This window comes from Cherax quadricarinatus, chromosome 31, assembly GCF_038502225.1.
Source record: "Cherax quadricarinatus isolate ZL_2023a chromosome 31, ASM3850222v1, whole genome shotgun sequence".
In the NCBI taxonomy this organism is placed as follows: domain Eukaryota; kingdom Metazoa; phylum Arthropoda; class Malacostraca; order Decapoda; family Parastacidae; genus Cherax; species Cherax quadricarinatus.
Window position 1 is genome coordinate 8,986,440 of NC_091322.1, and position 27,055 is coordinate 9,013,494.

The 27,055-nt window shown below is 38.0% G+C and overlaps 1 protein-coding gene across 2 annotated transcripts in view; it reads right to left on the minus strand.

Annotated features, from left to right (window-relative positions):
- Positions 1–3,775: 3,775 nt before the first annotated feature.
- Positions 3,776–27,055, minus strand: part of LOC128699162 (girdin) — a 707,427-nt gene continuing 684,147 nt past the window's right edge. For both annotated transcript variants that reach the window (XM_070090172.1, XM_070090171.1), the window contains 6 exons: positions 25,739–25,811; positions 22,366–22,625; positions 10,461–10,668; positions 6,101–6,165; positions 4,694–4,864; positions 3,776–4,121 (listed from right to left, as the gene is read on the minus strand). In XM_070090172.1, coding sequence (XP_069946273.1) covers positions 3,914–4,121; positions 4,694–4,864; positions 6,101–6,165; positions 10,461–10,668; positions 22,366–22,625; positions 25,739–25,811 — 985 coding nt within the window. In that variant the 3' untranslated portion in view covers positions 3,776–3,913. The remainder of the gene's footprint in view (positions 4,122–4,693; positions 4,865–6,100; positions 6,166–10,460; positions 10,669–22,365; positions 22,626–25,738; positions 25,812–27,055) is intronic.

Here is a 27,055-nt window from a genome sequence, read left to right on the forward strand (position 1 = left end):
TTGGAGATACATGGGTTTTAGGAGTAGAAAGGAGGTGGAAGAACTGGAATAAGCATAGGTGAAATAGAGGGAGAGGAGTGGGAAATGAGGTGATGAAATGGGTATTGAAGAGAAAAGGTAAGAGCCAACAAGAGTGACAAAGAGCAGTAGTGGGTGGCAAAGGAATGAAGTGAAGAAGTTTTTTTTTTAGAATAGTAACAGCATGTGTCAAATTGGTGAGGAGGAGTATGGAAGAAGTGAATGTTTTCAGATACTTGGGAGTTGACGTGTCAGCGGATGGACTTATGAAGGATGAGGGAAAAAAGGCGAGTGGTGCGTTGAGGTATATGTGGAGTCAAAAAAAACGTTATCAATGGAGGCAAAGAAGGGAATGTATGAAAGTATAGTAGTACCAACACTCTTATATGGGTGTGAAGCTTGGGTTGTGAATGCAGCAGCGAGGAGGCGGTTGGAGGCAGTGGAGATGTCCTGTCTAAGGGCAATGTGTGGTGTAAATATTATGCAGAAAATTCAGAGTGTGGAAATTAGGAGAAGGTGTGGAGTTAATAAAAGTATTAGAGGGCTGAAGAGGGGTTGTTGAGGTGGTTTGGTCATTTAGAGAGAATGGATCAAAGTAGAATGACATGGAGAGCATTTAAATCTGTAGAAGGAAGGCAGGGTAGGGGTCGTCCTCAAAAAGGTTGGGGTAAGGGAGGTTTTGTGGGCGAGGGGCTTGGACTTCCAGCAGGCGTGCATGAGCGTGTTCGATAGGAGTGAATGGAGACGAATGGTATTTGGGACCTGACAATCTGTTGAAGTGTGAGCAGGGTAATATTTAGTGAAGGGATTCAGGGAAACCGGTTATTTTTATATAGCCGAACTTGAGTCCTGGAAATGGGAAGTACAATGCCTGCACTCTAAAGGAGGGGTTCAGGATATTAACAGTTTGGAGGGATATGTTGTGCATCTTTATACGTATATGCTTCTAAACTGCTGTGTTCTGAGTACCTCTGCAAAAGCAGTAATTGTGTGTGAGTGAGGTGAAAGTGTTGAATGGTGATGAAAGGATTTTCTTTCTTTTTGGGTCACCCTGCCTTTGTGGGAGACAGCCGACTTGTTGAAAAAAAAAAACGGCATGTGTGTGCTGCTACCCTTCTTTATATCATTCAGTAGTTAGCCACATTTTCCTGTTGTATTGCATCACACAGATTTCAATACTGCATGTAAAAAATGCATCCTGTCATCATCCATCACCCCATGTGCCAGTCTCAAGGTTGGCAAGAGCCACCTGCCTCTGCCACTGTGAATTCTTCAGTAGTTTTTTCTTCCTCACCATCAGAGAAGTTTTTTAAGCCACAGTTGAGAGCACTGTCCGATCAGCCGGGCTGTGGTTTGTACATTAGATTGCACGAGACCAAAAGTAACAGCCCAGTTCATCAGGCCCTAATACACCGGGAGGCTTGGTCATGGACCAGGATGGGGGGAGGCATTGACCCCGGAACAACTTTCAGGTAGACTCCAGGTAGGTATACTGCTGAGGTAGTGGAATGAGGACATCCTAGGCAGAGTAAGTGTAAACTTCCCATGCATTCATTTTATTTGCTCTCCCAGAAGTCACACCAGTAACATTTGCTGGCAGTCATTTTTCTCCCAGCATTCTAGTTGCCTTCTCCCCTCAAGAAAGGTTTCCTAATACTAGTGCAGGGCTCTTGATCTAAGAAATTGAACCTGTACTTCCCTCCCATTACCCTTTGAGTTTAGCACTCCCCATGAATGTAATCTAATTTAGTGCCCTTCTATAACATGCATGACTTCTAGTTGAAGGATTCTAACCCACTTTCCCATGGAATTTGAAAAAAAATAGGATAAGTTTGTATACACATTCATGGGTAGTGTATAATGAAAATTAGTAGCTGTAAGATTTACCTGTCAGCCTACACGTTTCAAACAAAAAAGCCAGGAATCTTGTCAGAAACATTTAACAGGAGAGTAGCACCTTCCTGGGCAGTCACTGTCTACCAACCTACTAGCTATATATCAAGTATAACCAAAATAAAACACACTTTTACATTCAGATTTTTTTTTTTTAATTCATGCTGCCCTGTAATGTTTCAGTAGTTTAAGCTGAACAAGAAATGTTAAAGTATCTCAACCAAGAACAGTCAAGTAATGCATAGTTAAAAAAAAAAAAAAATCAGACTTTACAGTATTGACACATGCAATTACATATACAATATCTGAACGATTAAGTGTTACACTGCTCAGGTGATTTGTCATTATCCTTAGTAATATGATCATGAAAAAAAGTTTTATATACTTCACTGATTTTACACTCGTGTTGAACCAGACAGCTTTCAATAACCACTTATTATTGTCTCTTACCTGCACTGTATGACCCTTGTAGATTTAGTGCTGCTTTTTTATTATAATAATGTCACTGATGACTATGATGAACTTTAATTACTCTAATTTACTGCAGGTGACTGATATCTATTAAAAATATAAGATCCATATATAACAGAACACCACTCTAAACTTGTGCTACCTTTAGGTCACACTGTTCGGAAACAATACTATACTACTAAATTTTATTTGGCGAGAAAAATTCAATTAAAAGTTGCCCATTTTCCTAAAAAAAAAATACTGAACAGTTATGACATTTACCTTGCATTTTTTTTTTTTGCCAATGTAATCTAGGCAAGCACCATTAGAACCAGTCCATTTCAGTAAAGCAGAGATTTCACAAAAAATTTAAAGCACAATTTTTTATTTTCTTGATTTTGCTACTTCATATTATATTAAGAAATAAACAGTGTGTGTTTACTTCATGAGTTTCAGCCTGCTTTATGCACTACACAAATACGCCACAAAAGTGACAATACTGAACACTACAAACGCACATCTCGACTGAACAAGCTAACATCACCTACACCAAGAGATAAAACTGTATTGCACAATAGCACTCCATATACCCTTCAAATATTTCTTATCCAGTGTAATGCCAAGTTTAGACAGGAGCAATACTGTAATAATGTCGTGGGTAAACTTACCAGTAAGATGCTACATTAACTCTTGAGAAATATGCACCGGATGTACAATAATGAGCACAAAACAAAAACCTTTTAGTAAGTTTTGAAAATTTACTCTAATTACTAAAACACTGGTCAATGGAGTAATACTGTTAGTGCAGCTTTAAATCTCCAGGAACAGCCTAGCAAGCCACAGGACATCACAGGATTGATTCGATATATGACGTTTTCACATTTAAATGAATGATTATTCTAGATTTTGATGATAAAAAATTTAAGTGAAATGAAAATGATATGCATGTAACATACAAGTAGATCTCTCTACTAACATAGAAAAATCAAATTATGTAGGCTCATACAAAAAATTACCACAAATGTATGTACAAATAAATTGTTGTGCATTTTGAAATATGTACAAATAAATCACAAAAGCAGTATAAAGGGAACTGCAGTAGTACCAATAAAAAAAATACTGATCTGCTTAACAGATGACATAACTTAGAGATCAGCTAAGGTTGTCTTTCATTACTAGAGTTCTGTCAATACCACCAACTCTGATGTCACTACACTGAAACATGCACCATATGTTTTGCATCTTGAAATGATAGGTTTTTACTAAAACCTAGTCATAAATTCAGGTAACAAAATCAGTTCCAATTCAGTACCTGTATTAAAAAGCATCAATATCAACTCTGAGTCCTGTATTTACACAGTTTCTTTTATTTCTGTAAAGAGTAATTTTTCTACTTAGTGTTTCTCATGGATTTAATAGCAATGTTAAAAATATAATGAGATTTTTTTCTACTTAAAATCTCATTACATTTTTAACATCTGTTGCTAAATCCACAAAACAGATTTTTCACTACCAGTTGGTCACTCCTTGTGCCACTAGCAAGAACAGCATATTACACACATCCATACTCGTACCAAACAGAATTATCCACAATATCTTTCCCAGTTTTTAAAGGCATATCATCTGTAGGTGGTGGTCGTGGTGGAGGTTTTGGAGGTTTCAGGTCAGGAATGTCAGCAGGTGATGAGTGACTAGAGATAAGTGAATCTGGTTGGATTATGCTGGAACCACGACGAGATCTGGGGGGAACCTGCGGTGCACTGCAAAGGATATGATGAATTAGGCTAAAGAATAAATCTAACAATAAGAATTTTTTTTATCTATGCAAACTGTTAAAGCATCACTACAATACTCCAGATTATCCATAATAATTGGGGCAAGGAGTGTTCAGAAACCAAATCAGATTAGAAATTTGGTGTCCTGTTTACTGACAAAAAAAAAATTTCAAAAATGTATGAGTAACCTTTTTTTTTAATTGTTCTGAAAGTTCAAGGTTGGATGAAGTGTGGAATACATGTATAAGGTCCATATAGTTCATTTACCCTTACAGAAACAAATAATTTTGGCCTTAATACCATTGCATAATTGTATGGAACAAGTGAGAAGAAACAGAACTTAAAGCAGGGAGGGCCATCCTGCAGGGGTTCTATACTCACAGTCCAACCTGAAGACAGACTGTTTGATCAAATTGGTTATTGCTGCCAGCTGTGCAAACTTAAGCCTCACTCTCCTTATTAAAATTATGTACATCTTTACTACTATCATCCTTGAACAGAATCCATAAGAAACTGAAATGATCCTAATAAAAACAAAAATATATTTTACTACAAACCTGGATGCATGATCTGCACGGGGTGGTAGGCGAGGAGTGGTTGGGATGTCATCATCTACAGCTCGTTCTCTCCGAACACCAATCTTGGGTGTTGATGCCTGTGGAGCTGCTCCTGGTGTTGGGGTACTGGGAGTAGAAGGTGGAAGGCTGCTATGAACCCCATTGTAACTCCTACAGAAAAAAATGACCATAAGTACAGTATTAAAATCTAGCTTGAAATTGGGTTCAAAATAGCAGAAATATTTGATTTTTGCCAATTTTCCTGAGGACAGGCAAGGTACCCTACACCCCTAAGCTATTTTATGAGTTTTTAATAAGTCTGATTAAATTATCAGGACACCATAAACCATGACCAATCATTCTTGGTTATATTTTATTAGCTGAGAAATAGGGTAAACCTCCAGTTTTTAGTGTGATTATGAATTCAAAATGGAAGGCAAGTGTAATATATAAGAGGCATGGGGATGTGATTAATAAACAGGAACTGTTGTTTTAGTGCCTGGAATGTCTACATTATTTATTTTAATTTTGTGTATAAATAGCAAAATTACCAACTTCTGTGCATTTTATAAGGGAGTTCTACTAGTTGAATGGGCAGTTTCTTGTGCTCAGTTGATAAAATGGACGGTATACTAGCAAAATAGCTGAGAATTTGGTTGACTGGAGCATTGTAATTGGCTTAGAATAGAACTCAAAGTGGGCAAAATCGCTGATGCATAAATTGTGCCCAGACTGCTAATGTTGTGTCTGTGTAATTACACAAGTTTGATATCAAATTTAGTACTTTTGATGTCATTACCTTGAGAAAAAAAGATTCTCTACTATTTCAGATTTTTTTTTAACGTGGACACTGGGAGCAATGTTAATTTCGGGAATCTGGACAGTGAAAGAGTTAAGAGCATCATAATCACTGAAAATGCTTAAACAGTGTAGCTATGTCCTTGACTCAAGGTCATTGATTTTGTTTGTGTTAGGACATTTGGCTTTGTACAGAAAGAAACCTCCGATGAAACTGGCTGAGAATATACCAGTGTTAGATATGCCTGTGGTGACACTTGCCCTAGTAGCAAAGTATTTTCAGGCTACTAAGTGAGGCTTTAGTGTATTCATATTTCAAAAATTTGTCTAGACCCCTAACAATGTATCCTCTGTGAGTCTGAAAGAATTACTCCATAGTACTAGTAATAATAATTATTAAAATGTTTATATTCTTGAGCTATACAGAAAATAGTTAAATGTATTAGTACAACAGTAGGCACGAAAGAAAGCCTCTAATTATATAAATTAACACTTATTCCATGCAATAAAAACTGGAAATCTAATAACATTCAAGAAGACCAAGTACCATGTAGCAGGTAAAAAAAAATAGTAGAAATGCTTTCACGAAAAGGCAAGAAATTTTCATACCTGTTTATCACCTGCTGGCTTAGAGATGCAGAGGATGAGCTGCGAAATGATGCTCGACCACGACTCTGAAATGATATACAAGTAAATTGTAATTGGAAATTCTAATAATGGAATCATTCTACAAACTTACCATTGAATATAATTTTTTTTTTTAAGTGCAAGGTTACTGAAAGGAAAAATATGCATGTTTTCTTTTATCTGGTACAAGAGCAAGAGTAGTAAGTGGTATTCCACGAAATATAGAGCAGTTATTGAGAACATAAGTTGAAAAGATAATATTAATTATAGGGAAAGATGTAAGGAAGAATGTTGTATGACATAGGAAAATATATTTGAGAGAATATTATAGAAATTATGTTGTATGACATAGGAAAATATATTTGAGAGAATATTATAGAAATTATGTCTGAAATAGAACATTGTAGGAATTATAGGGAAAAATATGTAAATGAAAGAGTATTTTAGGAATTATAGGGGAAGATGTACAAGACAGAATTATAAGGGAAGATAATTATATGAGAGAACATTGAGTGTATGAGATTAACAATATAGGTGATTTTAGGGAAGGTAAATCATTTTATGGCAAGTGGACCCTTGATTGAGTTTCACACCTCAAATTTTATTGAAAATTAGTACATGGGTTTAGTTTTGGCCAGCTGAATTCTGAAGGATGAAACACATCTTTCTACATCAAGAACCATGATCAGATAGATTATACTACTATACTTAGTCCCACTTCATATCTCTTTTTCCTTACTTCCTCAGTGTAGGATGTAACAGTTTGTTTACACCTACACCAGCTTTGGCACAATTCACTGGTCATCACTCTGTTGTGGTGTGCAGGCATCAGACTAGCCCTGGTTATCATCTGAAATCACAACTGGGGAGGACTGTCCTTTAACCCTTTGACTTGCAACCCCAAATCCTGAAATGTCTCTTCTAGTGTCGAAAAAATTTTAGAAAAAAAAAAAAAAAAAAAAATCTAATGAAATGATAGAGAATCTTTTCCCGATGGTAATGATACCAAAAGTGTGAAATTTGATCAAAAACTTACGGAATTACGCTCCTGCGAAGTTAGCGATCTCAGCGATATATACGCATCAGTGATTTTGCCGACTTTGAGCCCTATTTTTGGCCAATTCTTTTGTTCCAGTCAACCAAACTGATAGCTATTTCTTTAGAACTCCATTTTTTTCTATCAAATGAGTACAAGAAACCACCCATTTACTGATTTCAACTACCCAATAAAGTGGTCAGAAATTGGCAATTTGGCCAATTTCATGCAAATTAAGAGAGATACCAGTTTCAAAATAGGGTCCAGAATAAACAATGTAGACATTCTTGGTACTAAAATAACATATCCTCTGTTCATTAGTCACGTCTCCAGGCCCCTCTTATATTATTCTTGCTTTCTATTTTGATTTTTTATTCACGCAAAAAATAGAAGATTTACTGTTATGCAGACTACTGCATTATTGTAAAAATGGTATAAATAATATCAATGCACTAGTGAAAGAATATTAGACTCCCCAGTTGATGTGTATTGGATGTGTGGTGTGATTTGCTTACTCTTGAACATTGGTAAAAATCGAACATTTCTGCTACTTAGAGCTCAATTTCAAGGTTGTTTTCATCGCGAAACTAATCAAAATAATCTCTATTTCTGTAATATGTTTTCCATTCTATTAAATGAGACCAAGAAAATGAGAATATAACCATAAATACTATAAGAAAATACACCTTAAATTTGGTGTTTTAATCCAAAAACACGGTCGGAGTTTTTTTTCTCATGCACTGTGTGCCGCAGGATTTTTTTTATACAGTGCACACTGACCACACAGACCCATTCTCTCACATGTGGGCCTACCAGCTTTCTCCTGCTTGATTTGAAGCCGCTAAAATTATTGAGTGTATATATACATGTACAGTGGACCTTCGACCAATGATATTAAATTATTGAGTGTATATATACATGTACAGTGGACCTTCGACCAATGATATTAATCCATTCCTGAGAGCTCATCGTTAGACGAAATTATCGTTAGCTGAATTAATTTTCCCCCTAAGAAATAATGAAAATCCAATTAATCCATTCCAGACAGCCAAAAGTATTAAATTTTTTTTTTTTTTTTTCATGAAATATACATTTCCCTACAAAGAAAAAAAACGAGACATGCACAATAACTATATAAATAAATGTTAAAATGACACTTATCTTTATTGAAGAGTACTGATAAGTGATGAGACACTCTTGAACACTGGGATTTTCAGAGTGATACATGAGTAAAGGCTTCACTTTGCAATCCCCACTAGCATTACAACAAAACATGAGAGTTAGCCTGTCTTTCATAGGCTTGTGTCCTGGGAGTGCCTTTTCCTCCTGAGTAATGTAGGTCCTGTTTGGCATTTTCTTCCAGAACAGGCCTGTTACGTCACAACTGAATACTTTTTTGGGTTGGAATTTTTCAGCTTCGCCATGCCTTATCACACTGTGTATGCCACTACGATTCTTAAATCTCTCAAACCAACCTTTGCTGGCCTTAAATTCACCAATATAAGCACTAGTTCCAGGCATTTTTTCCAGTTCACCTGGGTGTTGGTCGGCTGGTGTGGGTCGCATCCTGGGGAACAAGATTAACCCTTTCAGGGTCTGTATCATAGATCTACGGCTTTACGTTGAGGGTCCAAACCGTAGATCTACGCCATGAGCTCATCTCACTCTGATAAGCTGTGAGAGGTAAATTTGGGCCTAGATATGAGAGAATACATCTGTGTGGTATGTGTGCACCACATAAAACAAATCCTGCAGCACACAGTGTATAATGAGAGAAAAAACTGAGACTGATTTTCAATTAAAACAGCGACTTTGCAGTATTTTTTCGTATGTTTTTTATAGTTGTATTTGGGATTTCTTGGTCTCATTTGATAGAATGGAAGACATATTACAGAAATAGAGATGATTTTGATTAGTTTTAGCACTGGAAATGGCTTGAAACTGAGCTCAAAGTAGCGGAAATGTTAAATTTTTGCCGATGTTCAAGAGTGAACAAACGACCTCACACATCTAATACACATCAGCTGGTGGGTCTAATATACGTTCACAAATGTGGTGATGATATTTATACAATTATTACAATATTGTATAACAGTAAATCTTCTATTTTTTGGTTTGAATAAAAATTCAATATGTGAATAAAAAATCAAAATGGAATTCATTTGTAAAGCCTCAAAACATAACTAATGAACAGAGAAAATCTTAGTTTAGTGCCAGGAATACCTACATTGTTTATTCTGGACATTATTTTGAAATTGGAATATTTTGAACTTTGCATTAAATTGGCCAAATTACCAATTTCTGATCACTTTATTTTGTAGTTGAAACAGTTAACTTGGCAATTTCTTGTGCTCAGTCGTTAGAATAGAAGTAATATTAGTGAAATAGCTAAGAATTTGGTTGACTGGAATAATGTAATTGGGCTAAAATGGGAGTCAAAGTCAGCAAAATTGCCGATTCTTAAATATCGCTGACACATCAAAATTCGCGAGAGCATAATTTCGTCAATTTTTCATCAAATTTTGTACTTTTTGTTTTATTACCTTCAGAAAAAGATTCTCTACAATTTCATAAGAAAAAATAACAAAATTTGTTTTTGAAAATTCTTGGACCCTGGTGCACACTTCGAAATTTGGCCTCTGGACCCTGAAAGGGTTAAGGACCCCAATGGAAATAAGTTAGACAGTCCTCGATGACTCACTGACTTCCTTGGGTTATCCTGGGTGGCTAACTCTCTGGGGTTAACCGTTTCCTGGTAATTTTCTCATTAAGCCACACCAACAACAGTCCCTTCACATCTTTGAGTAGTACAGCTGATGGTGGTGCAGCAACAGCTGACGGTGGTACAGCAGCAGCTGACCGTGGTACGATAGTATTTCAATAGTATTTCTCACCCTTTTTACCACAGGGATGGCACTAGAAGCTTTCTTTGGGCCCACGGTGGCTTATTTAGCAGTTACATGCACTATAAACAATGGAATAATACAAAATGTATCGAATGTATGCATGAAAATTGCCACCCTGGCTTGTAAACAATGACAGCAGGGCAGCTGAGGTGTTCAGGCTGGACAGACAAGTTTGGGACAATTCACGTTGGGCGAGTTTTTTATCGTTAGGCGGGCCAAAATTTTTATGCTCAAACGCTTCGTTGGGCAGATTTAACATTAAGCGATGCGTTCATTAGCCGAGGGTCCATTGTACTATGACACGGAGCTTTCAACAGTGAGGGGGTTAATATCACACTCCAATATATCTTTCTCTGCTTTAAAAATATAATTTTCAACATTAAAATACATATCCCCCTACCTGGTTATCTTGTAGAAGTTCAGGTCCAACATCTCTAGTTGGTATGGAATCTGAATCTTCCATGAGGTATACAGGGCGGCGAGAACCAGCACGGCTTAGTTCACCAGTTCCACTACCAGCTGTTACAGTGGAGAGAGAGTCCTCTTGATGACTATCACTGGCATCACCTGAGCGTACACTTCCTACATCTTCAGATGATACTGAACCTCTGTGAATCAAAGCAAATCTTAAGAAAAAGGGGAATTTTGCAATTCCTAGAAAGATTATATGAGCTTAACCCCACAACTAAGTAAATGTCATTTACATACACGTGTGTGTGTGTGTGTGTGTACTCACCTAGTTGTGGTTGCAGGGGTCGAGTCATAGCTCCTTGCCCTGCCTCTTCACTGGCTGCTACTGGGTCACTCTCCCTGAACCATGAGCTTTATCATATTTCTGCTTAAAACTACGAATAGATCCTGCCTCCACTACATCGCTTCCCAAACTATTCTACTTCCTGACTACTCTGTGACTGAAGAAATACTTCCTAACATCCCTGTGATTCATCTGTATCTTCAACTTCCAACTGTGTCCCATCTCTGGAACATTCTGTCTCTGTCCACCTTGTCAATTCCTGTCAGTATTTTATATGTCGTTATCATGTCCCCCTATCTCTCCTGTCCTCCAGTGTCGTCAGGTCGATTTCCCTTAACCTCTTCTCATAGGACATACCCCTTAGCTCTGGGACTAGTCTTGTTGCAAACCTTTGCACTTTTTCTTACGTGCACTTTCTTTACGTGCTTGGCTAGATGTGGGTTGCAAAATGGTGCCGCATACTCCAATATGAGCCAAACGTACACAGTGTACAGGGTCCTGAATGATTCCTTATTAACCCTTTCAGGGTCAAGAGGCTCTCTCCTAAACTTGTTCTCAGGGTCGAAAATTTTTCGGAAAAAAAATTTATTTTTTCTTGTGAAAAGATAGAGAATCTTTTCCCGATCATAATGACACAAAAAGTATGAATTTTGATGAAAAACTTAGGGAATTATGCTCTCACGAAGTTAGCGGTCTCAACTATGTTTATGCATCGGCGATTTCGCCCATTTTGAGCCCTATTTACGGCCAATTCCAATGTACTAGTCGACAAAAATCATAATTATTTCGCTAAAACTCCATTTTTTCTATCGTATGAGTACAAGAAACCACCCATTTACCTATTTCAACTATCCAATAAAGTGGTCAGAAATTAGCAATTTTCCCAATTTCACACAAATTTCAAAAGATGCCAATTTCCAAATAGGGTCCAGAATAAACAAGACAGACATTCCTGGCACTAAAATAACATTTCCTCTGTTCATTAGTCACGTTCCTAGGCCCCTATCACATTTCTTTTTCTTTCCACTTTGAATTATTATTCTCACAAAAAATAGAAGATTTACTGTTATGCAGACTACTGCATTAGTGTAGAAATGGTATAAATAATATCAGCGCACTTGTGAAAGAATATTAGACTCACCAGTTGATGTGTATCAGACGCGTGGCATGATTTGTTTACTTTTGAACTTCGGCAAAAATCGAACATTTCTGCTACTTTGAGCTCATTTTCAAGGTACTTTTCATTGTGAAACCAATCAAAATCATCTCAATTTCTGTAATATGTCTTCAATTCTATAAAATGAGACCAGAAAAACTAGAATACAACCATAAATACCATACATAAATACAGTGCAAAGTTGCTGTTTTAAACCAAAAACACAGTCAAATTTTTTTTTTCTCATTATGCACTGTTTGCTGCAGGATTTTTTTTTATACTGTGCACACTGACCACATAGACCCATTCTTTCATATGTAGTCCTACCAGCTTTCTCTCACTAGATTTGAATGCGCATAAGCCGTACTGGTACGTCGGAAACCCTGAAAGGGTTAAGATGGCGGAATGCTGTTCTTAGGTTTCCCAGCGCCCATATGGTGCAGCAGTCATTTGGTTGTGCACCTCAGGAGATGTGCCTGGTGTTATAATCACCCCAAGATCTTTCTCCTTGAGTGAGGTTTGTAGTCTCTGGTCCCCTAGGCCGTACTCCATTCTGCGGTCTTCTTTGCCCTTCCCCAATCTTCATTACTTTGCACTTGGTGGGGTTGAAATCCAGGAGCCAGTTGCTGGACCAGGTCTGCAGCCTGTCCAGATCCCTTTGTAGTTCTGCCTGGTCCTCGTCTGGTTGAATTCCTCTCATCAACTTCACATCGTCTGCAAACAGGGACACTTCGGAGTCTATTCTTTCCATCATGTCGTTCACGGATACCAGAAACAGGACCGGTCCTAGGACTGACACCCACTTTGACACCTCACCTCGTACCATGACTCGCTGCCGTCTTCCTGACAGGTATTCCCTGATCCATTGTAGTGCCTTCCCTGTTATCCGTGTGTGTGTGTGTGTGTGTGTGTGTGTTTGTGTACTCGCCTATTTGTGGTTGCAGGGGTCGAGTCATAGCTCCTGGCCCCGCCTCTTCACTGATTGCTACTAGGTCCTCTCTCTCCCTGCTCCATGAGCTTTATCAAACCTCGCCTTAAAACTATGTATGGTTCCTGCCTCCACCACATCACTTTCTAGGCTATTCCATGGCCTGACTACTCTATGACTGAAGAAATACTTCCTAACCTCCCTTTGATTCATCTGAGTCTTCAACTTCCAATTGTGACCTCTTGTTTCTGTGTCCCATCTCTGGAACATCCCGTCTTTGTCCACCTTGTCTATTCCGCGCAGTATTTTATATGTCATCATGTCTTCCCTGACCCTACTGTCCTCCAGTGTCGTCAGGCCGATTTCCCTCAACCTTTCTTCGTAGGACAATCCCCATGCTAGGTGCCCTAGTGGCCCCCTCTGCAATTAGTATTTTATAACATGTAAACCACACAATACACAAAACCTGTAAACCCCACATTGTAACCCTTATAGAGAATAAACTAAACTTGAATTGAATTGAATTTCTGCCAATAGTTGTTTATATCTCATTTTAACTTTCTCCTCCCTTAGTTTATACACCTTCACCTCTCTCTTACTTGCTGTTGCTATTTTCCTTTTGTCCCATCTACCTCTTACTCTAACTGTAGCTACAACTAAATAATGATCCGCTATATCAGTTGCCCCTCTATAAACATGTACAGCCTGAAGCCTACCCGTCAACCTTTTATCCACCAATCCATTATCTAACAAACTACTTTCAATACGTGCTATATCGTACCTTGTATACTTATTTATCCTCTTTTTCATAAAATATGTATTAAAATTCCAGAGTGTTCAAGAAAAACAGTGTCTCATCACTCATCAATACTCTTCAGTAAAGGTAAGTGTCATTTTAGCATTTATTTACGTAGTTATTGTGCATGTTTCATTATATTCTTTGTAGGAAAATGTATATTTCGTGAAAAAAATTGTTTTGTTTTTTTAATACTTTTGGCTGTCTGGAACGGAATAATTGGATTTCCATTATTTTTTATGGGGATAAATTAATTTGACTAACGATAAATTCGCCTAACGATAAGGTCTCTGGAATGGATTAATATCGTTGGTTGAGGGTCCACTGTATATTATATATACAGTGGAACCTCTACTTGCGAGCGTGTCCACGTGCGAGTTTTTCCAAATATGAGCAGTCGATGGGTCGATTTTTTGCTTCCATATGCGAGCAAAATTTCCACAAGCGAGCAGACCTCAAGGCAGGTTCCTTGACACTGGTGAGAGGCTCTTGCTCTTGATCTCGGGAATTGTATCTCATTTGTTTGTTGGACTATCTTATTGAAACTTGGGCACCCCTTATTGGTAATTTTGAATGGTTTTTATGGTTGTATTCTCGTTTTTTTGGTCTCATTTGATAGAATGGAGGATATATTACAGAAATAGATATGATTTTGATTGCTTTCACGATGAAAAGTACCTTGAAATAGAGCTCAAACTAGGAGAAATGGTCCATTGCTTGGCTGTTTCAGTGTGAACAAATGATGTACATCACAGTAAATCTTATATTTTTTGTGTGAATAAAAAATACAAATTATTTATATAATAATAATGATAATAATCCTAGGTAGTAGGTTGGTAAACAGCAACCGCCCAGGGAGGTACTACCGTCCTGCCAAGTGAGTGTACAACGAAAACCTGTAATTGTTTTACATGATGGTAGGATTGCTGGTGTCTTTTGTCTGTTTCATAAACATGCAAGATTTCAGGTATGTCTTGCTACTTCTATTTGCACTTAGGTCACACTACACATACATGTACAAGCATATATATATATATATATACACACACCTCTCTGGGTTTTCTTCTATTTTTTCTAGTTCTTGTTTATTTCCTCTTACCTCCATGGGGAAGTGAAACAGAATTCTTCCTCCGTAAGCCATGTGTGTTGTAAGAGGCGACTAAAATGCGGGGAGCAAGGGGCTAGTAACCCCTTCTCCTGTATATATTACTAAATGTAAAAGGAGAGACTTTCGTTTTTCCTTTTGGGCCACCCCACCTCGGTGGGATACGGCCGGTGTGTTGAAAGAAGATGAATAATAATAATAACAGTAATAAAAATAATAATGAAAGAAATCTAAGCATAAATAATGGAGTTCACTTCTCAGCAATTAGCCACCCCTTAGTGATAATTTCAAATGGTTTTTATGGTTGTATTCTCGTTTTTTTTGGTCTCATTTGATAGAATGGAAGATATATTACAGAAATAGATATGATTTTGATTGCTTTCATGATGAAAAGTGCCTTGAAATTGAGCTCAACCTAGGAGAAATGGTCCATTGCTTGGCTGTTTCAGAGTAAACAAATGACGTCACTGTAAATTCCAATATGCAGTCGTGAATGGGTTGATATTATTTATACAATTACTGCAATAAGGAATAACAGTAAATCTTATATTTTTTTGTGTGAATAAAAATTACAAATAATTTATATAATAATAACGATAATAATATGAATAATAACAATACGTATAATAATAATAATATAATGTGTAATAATACATATATAATAATAATGTACTACATATAATAATTATAATAGACAGCTTCAAAAGGCCGTCGCTAGATGGCAGTGTTTACCACAACAAAGAGGGAGCGGTTGTGGCCGCCTCCACCTGTTACATAATGACATATTTTATTCATTCTAGAGTGTATATCGTGTTTCTATGTTATTTATATTGTCTGTTATGTCATATTAGATGAACTGTGATATATAAATAAGCCATATAGATGATATTAGCGAAATTATTCATGAAGTATTTTGCCCGGTTTCCAGACAAACTCTCGTCCACCGCCGACACCACCCATACCACTACATGAATGACATATTTTATTCATCTTAGAGTATATATCAGGTTTCTATGTTATTTATATTGTTTATTATGTCATATTAGATGAAGTGAGATAGATAAATAAGCCTTAGAGTTGATATTAGCGAAATTATTGAAGTACTGAATTCCACTGGAACGGATTAATTGCATTTCAATTAATTTAAATGAGGAAAATTGACTCTGCAAACGAGCAAATCCAGTTGTGAGCAAGGCCATGGAACGGATTAAACTCGCAAGTAGAGGTTCCACTATATATATATATATGCTTGTACATGCATGTGTAGTGTGATCTAAGTGTCATACCTGCAGCCTTGCATGTTTATGAGACAGAAAAAGACACTAGCAATCCTACCATGCAAAACAATTACAGGCTTGTGTTTCACATTTATTTGGTAGGATGGTAGTAGCTGTGGTAGAGGTATTGGGAAGATGGAGGGAATATTTTGAGGAATTGTTAAATGTTGATGAAGATAGGGAAGCTGTGATTTCGTGTATAGGGCAAGGAGGAATAACATCTTGTAGGAGTGAGGAAGAGCCACTTGTGAGTGTGGGGGAAGTTCGTGAGGCAGTAGGTAAAATGAAAGGGGGTAAGGCAGCCGGGATTGATGGGATAAAGATAGAAATGTTAAAAGCAGGTGGGGATATAGTTTTGGAGTGGTTGGTGCAATTATTTAATAAATGTATGGAAGAGGGTAAGGTACCTAGTGATTGGCAGAGAGCATGCATAGTTCCTTTGTATAAAGGCAAAGGGGATAAAAGAGAGTGCAAAAATTATAGGGGGATAAGTCTGTTGAGTGTACCTGGTAAAGTGTATGGTAGAGTTATAATTGAAAGAATTAAGAGTAAGACGGAGAATAGGATAGCAGATGAACAAGGAGGCTTTAGGAAAGGTAGGGGGTGTGTGGACCAGGTGTTTACAGTGAAACATATAAGTGAACAGTATTTAGATAAGGCTAAAGAGGTCTTTGTGGCATTTATGGATTTGGAAAAGGCATATGACAGGGTGGATAGGGGGGCAATGTGGCAGATGTTGCAAGTGTATGGTGTAGGAGGTAGGTTACTGAAAGCAGTGAAGAGTTGTTACGAGGATAGTGAGGCTCAAGTTAGAGTATGTAGGAAAGAGGGAAATTTTTTCCAAGTAAAAGTAGGCCTTAGACAAGGATGTGTGATGTCACCGTGGTTGTTTAATATATTTATAGATGGGGTTGTAAGAGAAGTAAATGCGAGGGTCTTGGCAAGAGGCGTGGAGTTAAAAGATAAAGAATCACACACAAAGTGGGAGTTGTCACAGCTGCTCTTTGCTGATGACACTGTGCTTTTGGGAGATTCTGAAGAGAAGCTGCAGAGATTGGTGGATGAATTTGGTAGGGTGTGCAAAAGAAGAAAATTAAAGGTGAATACAGGAAAGAGTAAGGTTATGAGGATAACAAAAAGATTAGGTGATGAAAGATTGAATATCAGATTGGAGGGAGAGAGTATGGAGGAGGTGAACGTATTCAGATATTTGGGAGTGGACGTGTCAGCGGATGGGTCTATGAAAGATGAGGTGAATCATAGAATTGATGAGGGAAAAAGAGTGAGTGGTGCACTTAGGAGTCTGTGGAGACAAAGAACTTTGTCCCTGGAGGCAAAGAGGGGAATGTATGAGAGTATAGTTTTACCAACGCTCTTATATGGGTGTGAAGCGTGGGTGATGAATGTTGCAGCGAGAAGGCTGGAGGCAGTGGAGATGTCATGTCTGAGGGCAATGTGTGGTGTGAATATAATGCAGAGAATTCGTAGTTTGGAAGTTAGGAGGAGGTGCGGGATTACCAAAACTGTTGTCCAGAGGGCTGAGGAAGGGTTGTTGAGGTGGTTCGGACATGTAGAGAGAATGGAGCGAAACAGAATGACTTCAAGAGTGTATCAGTCTGTAGTGGAAGGAAGGCGGGGTAGGGGTCGGCCTAGGAAGGGTTGGAGGGAGGGGGTAAAGGAGGTTTTGTGTGCGAGGGGCTTGGACTTCCAGCAGGCATGCGTGAGCATGTTTGATAGGAGTGAATGGAGACAAATGGTTTTTAATACTTGACGTGCTGTTGGAGTGTGAGCAAAGTAACATTTATGAAGGGATTCAGGAAACCGGCAGGCCGGACTTGAGTCCTGGAGATGGGAAGTACAGTGCCTGCACTCTGAAGGAGGAGTGTTAATGTTGCAGTTTAAAAACTGTAGTGTAAAGCACCCTTCTGGCAAGACAGTGATGGAGTGAATGATGGTGAAAGTTTTTCTTTTTCGGGCCACCCTGCCTTGGTGGGAATCGGCCAGTGTGATAATAAAAAAAAAAAATAAAATAAATTGTTGGGGGAGATGTTCAGATTTTATTTTTGTTATTTTGGTTCAAATGTAATATGAAAATACCCATTGTTGGTGTATTCTATCACTGCTAAAAAAAAAAAAAGTTCAACTCATTCCTGTAAGATAGTTTACAGGTGTGCCTTTCTCATCTTGGTACTGTGAAGGCAGCCAGTAGAACATGACGTCTGGTTAATCAGTGTACAGTTAAAATACCTACTGTACTTAGATAATATTCTTCACTTGATTTATTTATACTATGTATGACCCTTGTGGGTGTAGCACTTGATTATATTAATATACTACAAATATAGGTTGATTTTAATTACTCCATAATAAGCGTGTATGCACCTGGAGAAGAGAGGAATGCAGAGGAGAGAGAGAGATTTTGGGAGATGTTAAGTGAATGTATAGGAGCCTTTGAACCAAGTGAGAGAGTAATTGTGGTAGGGGACCTGAATGCTAAAGTAGGAGAAACTTTTAGAGAGGGTGTGGTAGGTAAGTTTGGGGTGCCAGGTGTAAATGATAATGGGAGCCCTTTGATTGAACTTTGTATAGAAAGGGGTTTAGTTATAGGTAATACATATTTTAAGAAAAAGAGGATAAATAAGTATACACGATATGATGTAGGGCGAAATGACAGTAGTTTGTTGGATTATGTATTGGTAGATAAAAGACTGTTGAGTAGACTTCAGGATGTACATGTTTATAGAGGGGCCACAGATATATCAGATCACTTTCTAGTTGTAGCTACACTGAGAGTAAAAGGTAGATGGGATACAAGGAGAATAGAAGCATCAGGGAAGAGAGAGGTGAAGGTTTATAAACTAAAAGAGGAGGCAGTTAGGGTAAGATATAAACAGCTATTGGAGGATAGATGGGCTAATGAGAGCATAGGCAATGGGGTCGAAGAGGTATGGGGTAGGTTTAAAAATGTAGTGTTAGAGTGTTCAGCAGAAGTTTGTGGTTACAGGAAAGTGGGTGCAGGAGGGAAGAGGAGCGATTGGTGGAATGATGATGTAAAGAGAGTAGTAAGGGAGAAAAAGTTAGCATATGAGAAGTTTTTACAAAGTAGAAGTGATGCAAGGAGGGAAGAGTATATGGAGAAAAAGAGAGAGGTTAAGAGAGTGGTGAAGCAATGTAAAAAGAGAGCAAATGAGAGAGTGGGTGAGATGTTATCAACAAATTTTGTTGAAAATAAGAAAAAGTTTTGGAGTGAGATTAACAAGTTAAGAAAGCCTAGAGAACAAATGGATTTGTCAGTTAAAAATAGGAGAGGAGAGTTATTAAATGGAGAGTTAGAGGTATTGGGAAGATGGAGGGAATATTTTGAGGAATTGTTAAATGTTGATGAAGATAGGGAAGCTGTGATTTCGTGTATAGGGCAAGGAGGAATAACATCTTGTAGGAGTGAGGAAGAGCCAGTTGTGAGTGTGGGGGAAGTTCGTGAGGCAGTAGGTAAAATGAAAGGAGGTAAGGCAGCCGGGATTGATGGGATAAAGATAGAAATGTTAAAAGCAGGTGGGGATATAGTTTTGGAGTGGTTGGTGCAATTATTTAATAAATGTATGGAAGAGGGTAAGGTACCTAGGGATTGGCAGAGAGCATGCATAGTTCCTTTGTATAAAGGCAAAGGGGATAAAAGAGAGTGCAAAAATTATAGGGGGATAAGTCTGTTGAGTGTACCTGGTAAAGTGTATGGTAGAGTTATAATTGAAAGAATTAAGAGTAAGATGGAGAATAGGATAGCAGATGAACAAGGAGGCTTTAGGAAAGGTAGGGGGTGTGTGGACCAGGTGTTTACAGTGAAACATATAAGTGAACAGTATTTAGATAAGGCTAAAGAGGTCTTTGTGGCATTTATGGATTTGGAAAAGGCGTATGACAGGGTGGATAGGGGGGCAATGTGGCAGATGTTGCAAGTGTATGGTGTAGGAGGTAGGTTACTGAAAGCAGTGAAGAGTTTTTACGAGGACAGTGAGGCTCAAGTTAGAGTATGTAGGAAAGAGGGAAATTTTTTCCCAGTAAAAGTAGGCCTTAGACAAGGATGTGTGATGTCACCGTGGTTGTTTAATATATTTATAGATGGGGTTGTAAGAGAAGTAAATGCGAGGGTCTTGGCAAGAGGCGTGGAGTTAAAAGATAAAGAATCACACACAAAGTGGGAGTTGTCACAGCTGCTCTTTGCTGATGACACTGTGCTCTTGGGTGATTCTGAAGAGAAGCTGCAGAGATTGGTGGATGAATTTGGTAGGGTGTGCAAAAGAAGAAAATTAAAGGTGAATACAGGAAAGAGTAAGGTTATGAGGATAACAAAAAGATTAGGTGATGAAAGATTGAATATCAGATTGGAGGGAGAGAGTATGGAGGAGGTGAACGTATTCAGATATTTGGGAGTGGACGTCTCAGCGGATGGGTCTATGAAAGATGAGGTGAATCATAGAATTGATGAGGGAAAAAGAGTGAGTGGTGCACTTAGGAGTCTGTGGAGACAAAGAACTTTGTCCTTGGAGGCAAAGAGGGGAATGTATGAGAGTATAGTTTTACCAACGCTCTTATATGGGTGTGAAGCGTGGGTGATGAATGTTGCAGCGAGGAGAAGGCTGGAGGCAGTGGAGATGTCATGTCTGAGGGCAATGTGTGGTGTGAATATAATGCAGAGAATTCGTAGTTTGGAAGTTAGGAGGAGGTGCGGGATTACCAAAACTGTTGTCCAGAGGGCTGAGGAAGGGTTGTTGAGGTGGTTCGGACATGTAGAGAGAATGGAGCGAAACAGAATGACTTCAAGAGTGTATCAGTCTGTAGTGGAAGGAAGGCGGGGTAGGGGTCGGCCTAGGAAGGGTTGGAGGGAGGGGGTAAAGGAGGTTTTGTGTGCGAGGGGCTTGGACTTCCAGCAGGCATGCGTGAGCGTGTTTGATAGGAGTGAATGGAGACAAATGGTTTTTAATACTTGACGTGCTGTTGGAGTGTGAGCAAAGTAACATTTATGAAGGGATTCAGGGAAACCGGCAGGCCGGACTTAGGTCCTGGAGATGGGAAGTACAGTGCCTGCACTCTGAAGGAGAGGTGTTAATGTTGCAGTTTAAAAACTGTAGTGTAAAGCACCCTTCTGGCAAGACAGTGATGGAGTGAATGATGGTGAAAGTTTTTCTTTTTCGGGCCACCCTGCCTTGGTGGGAATCGGCCAGTGTGCTAATAAAATAAAAAAATGTAAAGTAAAATGTCACATTAGTTGCACTTGTGTCGTTTTACTTTACATATTGATATTCTTATCATGCTAATGTAGATGTTTGTATTTTGATCGTTTTCCTCCGAGTATCAACTAGTTAAGTCCTATATTTTATCATATCATTAAATCATTTTTTTTTTTCACGGAAAATGATTTGTGCCCACTTGAATGACAATAGGAGGGACCTGGTATATGTCTGCTCATTCTACATGTTTTTGCTAGACCAAAACATATCTACTTATCACTACAATGATAAGAGTCTGTACAATTAAAACGATAATCTACAACTATTATGTCTGCCATGTGTACTTTTCACATCAGGAGGATCCAGACACATGTCTGCTCTTTTTCACAAACATTTTATTAAAACTGCTCTCACTACTTGCAAAATTGTTATAAGATTGCAAGCAAACCACGAAATGGGTGGGGTCTGAACTCATGGCAAGCAAGTCCTAAAACTCCAAGCTACAATAAGATTCATCCAACTAGGTATAGGTCTATACACCATAGGAAGGTTAGCATGGGGTCCCACTGTAACCACAAATGTATATCACCACTGGAGTATAATACTGTGTTACTAAACAACCTTCCTGGTAGAGCAAACTAAAAGTAGATATTGTTTTCTGGATATAAATTTGATTCAAAAGACCAAGGATGTTCACTCAAAATCACATGAGATTAAAACCACAGAAAATCCATTAATTTACAGTAAAGATAATGGCCAAGTCAGAAACTAGACCACAGGAGCAGGGATGCTTGGAATCATAATGAGGAAAAAAAAAAAATAAAATGTACAGAAATGCTAAAAATTTATTTAAATTACAAATGACTGCTACTTTTTATATGCACATTTATGTTCATATAAAGATAGAAATAAAAGTAAGAATAACTACTAAAACACCAATAATTGAACAATATACATAGTTTAAGTAGAATTTCATCATTTTTTTTACTTTTAAACTTATGCTTCTAGGTTAGGTAAAAACAAGCCATTGCAAAAGTGACATGTGAACAATCTAAAAACTATACCTGAGAATTTGAGAGACATAGTTATCACTGAGTGCAGGGGGTAAACTTTTTCTATACTGATTTGATATTTGCAAATTTCCTGGTGTTCTTAGTTCTCCACCCTCTCCTTCATGTGATGGGGAAGGTGGCAGGTTGGGTGATGATCGACGAGTCTCTGAACCAGAATCCATAGAATCATTGGCATGTGATGAAGACCCCAGTGATGATGAGTCTGGACTCTCCCCCCCCTCTTCACGGCCACGAGACCTTGAGCGACCAGTCTGAAATTAAAAAATAACTGTCAATGAACAGACAAAATTTACATTAAATTCATGTGCACAATAAATGAACGTTATATGAGAAGCATTAATCGCACTGATAAAGGGTCATATAGCACCTACAACAGCTTTATATCTCAGACACTTCCATCCAGAGAGTGGGCATGAGAGAGAAGCCTACAAATAGTCCTATCAAAATATGACATTTCAGCTTATGCTATCACAAGAGTTATGTACCAAAGTCTATATAAGCCTTCAATTTTTTTGTTCCAGCACCAGCCAGTTCTTTTTGAAAATGATACCAGCAAGATTTTTTCAAATTCAGCTATGTACATTTGTCATTATCCATAGTAAATGATGAACTAAAAATTTACTTGGATAACCATAAATTAATGCTGAATGTACATATCAGATCACTTTCTAGTTGTAGCTACACTGAGGGTAAAAGGTAGATGGGATACAAGGAGAATAGAAGTATCAGGGAAGAGAGAGGTGAAGGTTTATAAACTAAAAGAGGAGGCAGTTAGGGTAAGATATAAACAGCTATTGGAGGATAGATGGGCTAATGAGAGTATAGGCAATGGGGTCGAAGAGGTATGGGGTAGGTTTAAAAATGTAGTGTTCAGCAGAAGTTTGTGGTTACAGGAAAGTGGGTGCGGGAGGGAAGAGGAACGATTGGTGGAATGATGATGTAAAGAGAGTAGTAAGGGAGAAAAAGTTAGCATATGAGAAGTTTTTACAAAGTAGAAGTGATGCAAGGAGGAAAGAGAGAGAGGTTAAGAGAGTGGTGAAGCAGGGTAGAGAGAGTGGGTGAGATTAACAAGTTAAGGAAGCCTAGAGAACAAATGGATTTGTCAGTTAAAAATAGGAGAGGAGAGTTATTAAATGGAGAGTTAGAGGTATTGGGAAGATGGAGGGAATATTTTGAGGAATTGTTAAATGTTGATGAAGATAGGGAAGCTGTGATTTCGTGTATAGGGCAAGGAGGAATAACATCTTGTAGGAGTGAGGAAGAGCCACTTGTGAGTGTGGGGGAAGTTCGTGAGGCAGTAGGTAAAATGAAAGGGGGTAAGGCAGCCGGGATTGATGGGAAAAAGATTGAAATGTTAAAAGCAGGTGGGGATATAGTTTTGGAGTGGTTGGTGCAATTATTTAATAAATGTATGGAAGAGGGTAAGGTACCTAGGGATTGGCAGAGAGCATGCATAGTTCCTTTGTATAAAGGCAAAGGGGACAAAAGAGAGTGCAAAAATTATAGGGGGATAAGTCTGTTGAGTATACCTGGTAAAGTGTATGGTAGAGTTATTATTGAAAGAATTAAGAGTAAGACAGAGAATAGGATAGCAGATGAACAAGAAGGCTTTAGGAAAGGTAGGGGGTGTGTGGACAGGTGTCTACAGTGAAACATATAAGTGAACATTTAGATAAGGCTAAAGAGGTCTTTGTGGCATTTATGGATTTGGAAAAGGCATATGACAGGGTGGATAGGGGGGCAATGTGGCAGATGTTGCAGGTGTATGGTGTAGGAGGTAGGTTACTGAAAGCAGTGAAGACTTTTTACGAGGATAGTGAGGCTCAAGTTAGAGTATGTAGGAAAGAGGGAAATTATTTCCCAGTAAAAGTAGGCCTTAGACAAGGATGTGTGATGTCACCGTGGTTGTTTAATATATTTATAGATGGGGTTGTAAGAGAAGTAAATGCGAGGGTCTTGGCAAGAGGCATGGAGTTAAAAGATAAAGAATCACACAGTGGGAGTTGTCACAGTTGCTCTTTGCTGATGACACTGTGCTCTTGGGAGATTCTGAAGAGAAGTTGCAGAGATTGGTGGATGAATTTGGTAGGGTGTGCAAAAGAAGAAAATTAAAAATGAATACAGGAAAGAGTAAGGTTATGAGGATAACAAAAAGATTAGGTGATGAAAGATTGGAGGTGAATGTATTCAGATATTTGGGAGTGGATGGGTCTATGAAAGATGAGGTGAAAAGGGTGAGTGGTGCACTTAGGAGTCTGTGGAGACAAAGAACTTTGTCCTTGGAGGCAAAGAGGGGAATGTATGAGAGTATAGTTTTACCAATGCTCTTATATGGGTGATGAATGTTGCAGCGAGGAGAAGGCTGGAGGCAGTGGAGATGTCATGTCTGAGGGCAATGTGTGGTGTGAATATAATGCAGAGAATTCGTAGTTTGGAAGTTAGGAGGAGGTGCGGAATTACCAAAACTGTTGTCCAGAGGACTGAGGAAGGGTTGTTGAGGTGGTTCGGACATGTAGAGAGAATGGAGCGAAACAGTGTGACTTCAAGAGTGTATCAGTCTGTAGTGGAAGGAAGGTGGGGTAGGGGTTGGCCTAGGAAAGGTTGGAGGGAGGGGGTAAAGGAGGTTTTGTGTGCGAGGGGCTTGGACTTTCAGCAGGCATGAGTGAGCGTGTTTGATAGTGAAAGAGTCAAATGGTTTTTAATACTTGACGTGCTGTTGGAGTGTGAGCAAAGTAACATTTATGAAGGGGTTCAGGGAAACTGGCAGGCTGGACTTGAGTCCTGGAGATGGGAAGTACAGTGCCTGCACTCTGAAGGAGGGGTGTTAATGTTGCAGTTTAAAAACTGTAGTGTAAAGCACCCTTCTGGCAAGACAGTGATGGAGTGAATGATGGTGAAAGTTTTTCTTTTTCGGGCCACCCTGCCTTGGTGGGAATCGGCCAGTGTGATAATAAATAAATAATATATTTACTGTAAGACAAGAAAGTTAAAAGCCTCAGCTTGCACACAGACAAACTGAAATTTAATACACATCAAACAGTAGGCTTTCTCTGTAAAATACCAGTATGCTATTGTGTTTCTCAACCAACACTCAAACACTACTATACCCATGGGTACTTATGATAAAAGTATGTGCATGAGAATCTAAACTATGACCCTTGTAGGTTTAACACTTGTGATTTTTAATGCAGCGCTGTATGACCCTGGTGGGTTCAGCGTTTTGTTTTGATTATAATAATAATTATCATTTTTGTTTTTTTAACAAATCATCCAAAATCAACTATAACAAATATTACCATATATCTGACATCAAAAAAAATTATTTAAAAAACACCAGACATACCACTGAACATTTTACACCTACCCGAGGTACTTTGTTGATGAGCTCAGTCCCCGCTTTTCTCACACGGCGAACCAGATTGGAGCCAAAACCTTTCCTAAGAAGTTATATTTGATTACTTAAAATATCAGAATGCTTAATTGTTCTGCTTCTAAACCTTAATTATTCATTAGGCTTCTGAGATAATTTTAAATTACACAAAAATCTAAAGATATGCATTAAACTTTACTGACAAATTTCATGATTAGTACTTCAAAACTATTGCTATCAGACAAGTTTAACCTTCTTCTGTAAGGAGAATAGTAAAATATGTTGTTGACCAAATCAGATTAACCTCATTCTTGAAAGTCAGATTCCAATTAATTCTACTAGAAAAAGAATACACACACACACAGCATGCAACAAGGTAAAGATATCTGATGCCAATAATTATTGAGCAACCATTAATCAACTGATTTAGTAAACTGTGAAAAATGTGAGAAAAAGTGCTCAAGTACTACAGAAAAGATGTACAATACTCTGTTCTACCTCAAGCACAGTGAAACCAACCTTTATCCTATTCTAACTTGCCCCTCTGTACTCTCAGATGTCTCATACAAATTATAAATGACATGAAAAAGTGCAGAAGTGTAATTATAAGCCAGTATTACATCTGAATAGATAAATGGCCCTTGATGTGTACACAAAGTGGTATGGAAAGGAAATCATTATCATACAATTATTATATCTATAAGTTTAATAGTTTTTTGGGGAAATGTCAAATCAGAGTGCTTGTATGACAATAGTTTTCCTACAACTTAACATTATATTCATAGTACATCCTACTTGCTGGTTCTTTACTGTAGTATTACTCCAAGTAATGCTGAAATATTTGTATTTCAATGTCTCTGCATTTATTTTAATATATCTTTCAAAAATACACACACACACACAAAAACAAAAGAATGCATGCATACACAATCACACATGTAAATATATATATACACAAACCCAAATGAACACATAAAACCATGAAAAGATGTACAAAATCACGTACTCTCCTAGACACAGGAAAGTAGAACAAGAGGTAATATAATCACAGCTCAAAATAATCAAGTTGATAATGTTAAGATCAGACAAACTGAAAACCAGGGGCTTTCCCCAGTGTATGAAATGTCACCTAATATATAGAAAGTGAGTAATTTGGGGGAATAATTGTTTTTGAGAAATCAAGTCACAGAAACATTACAATTAAAACTAAATCCTAAGCCCACAAGAGTCATACAGCACTGACACTATGGAATAGTGCGTGAATAAATAGTAAAATAATTAGAGAATCTAAGAGCACTTTTAAAAAATGTC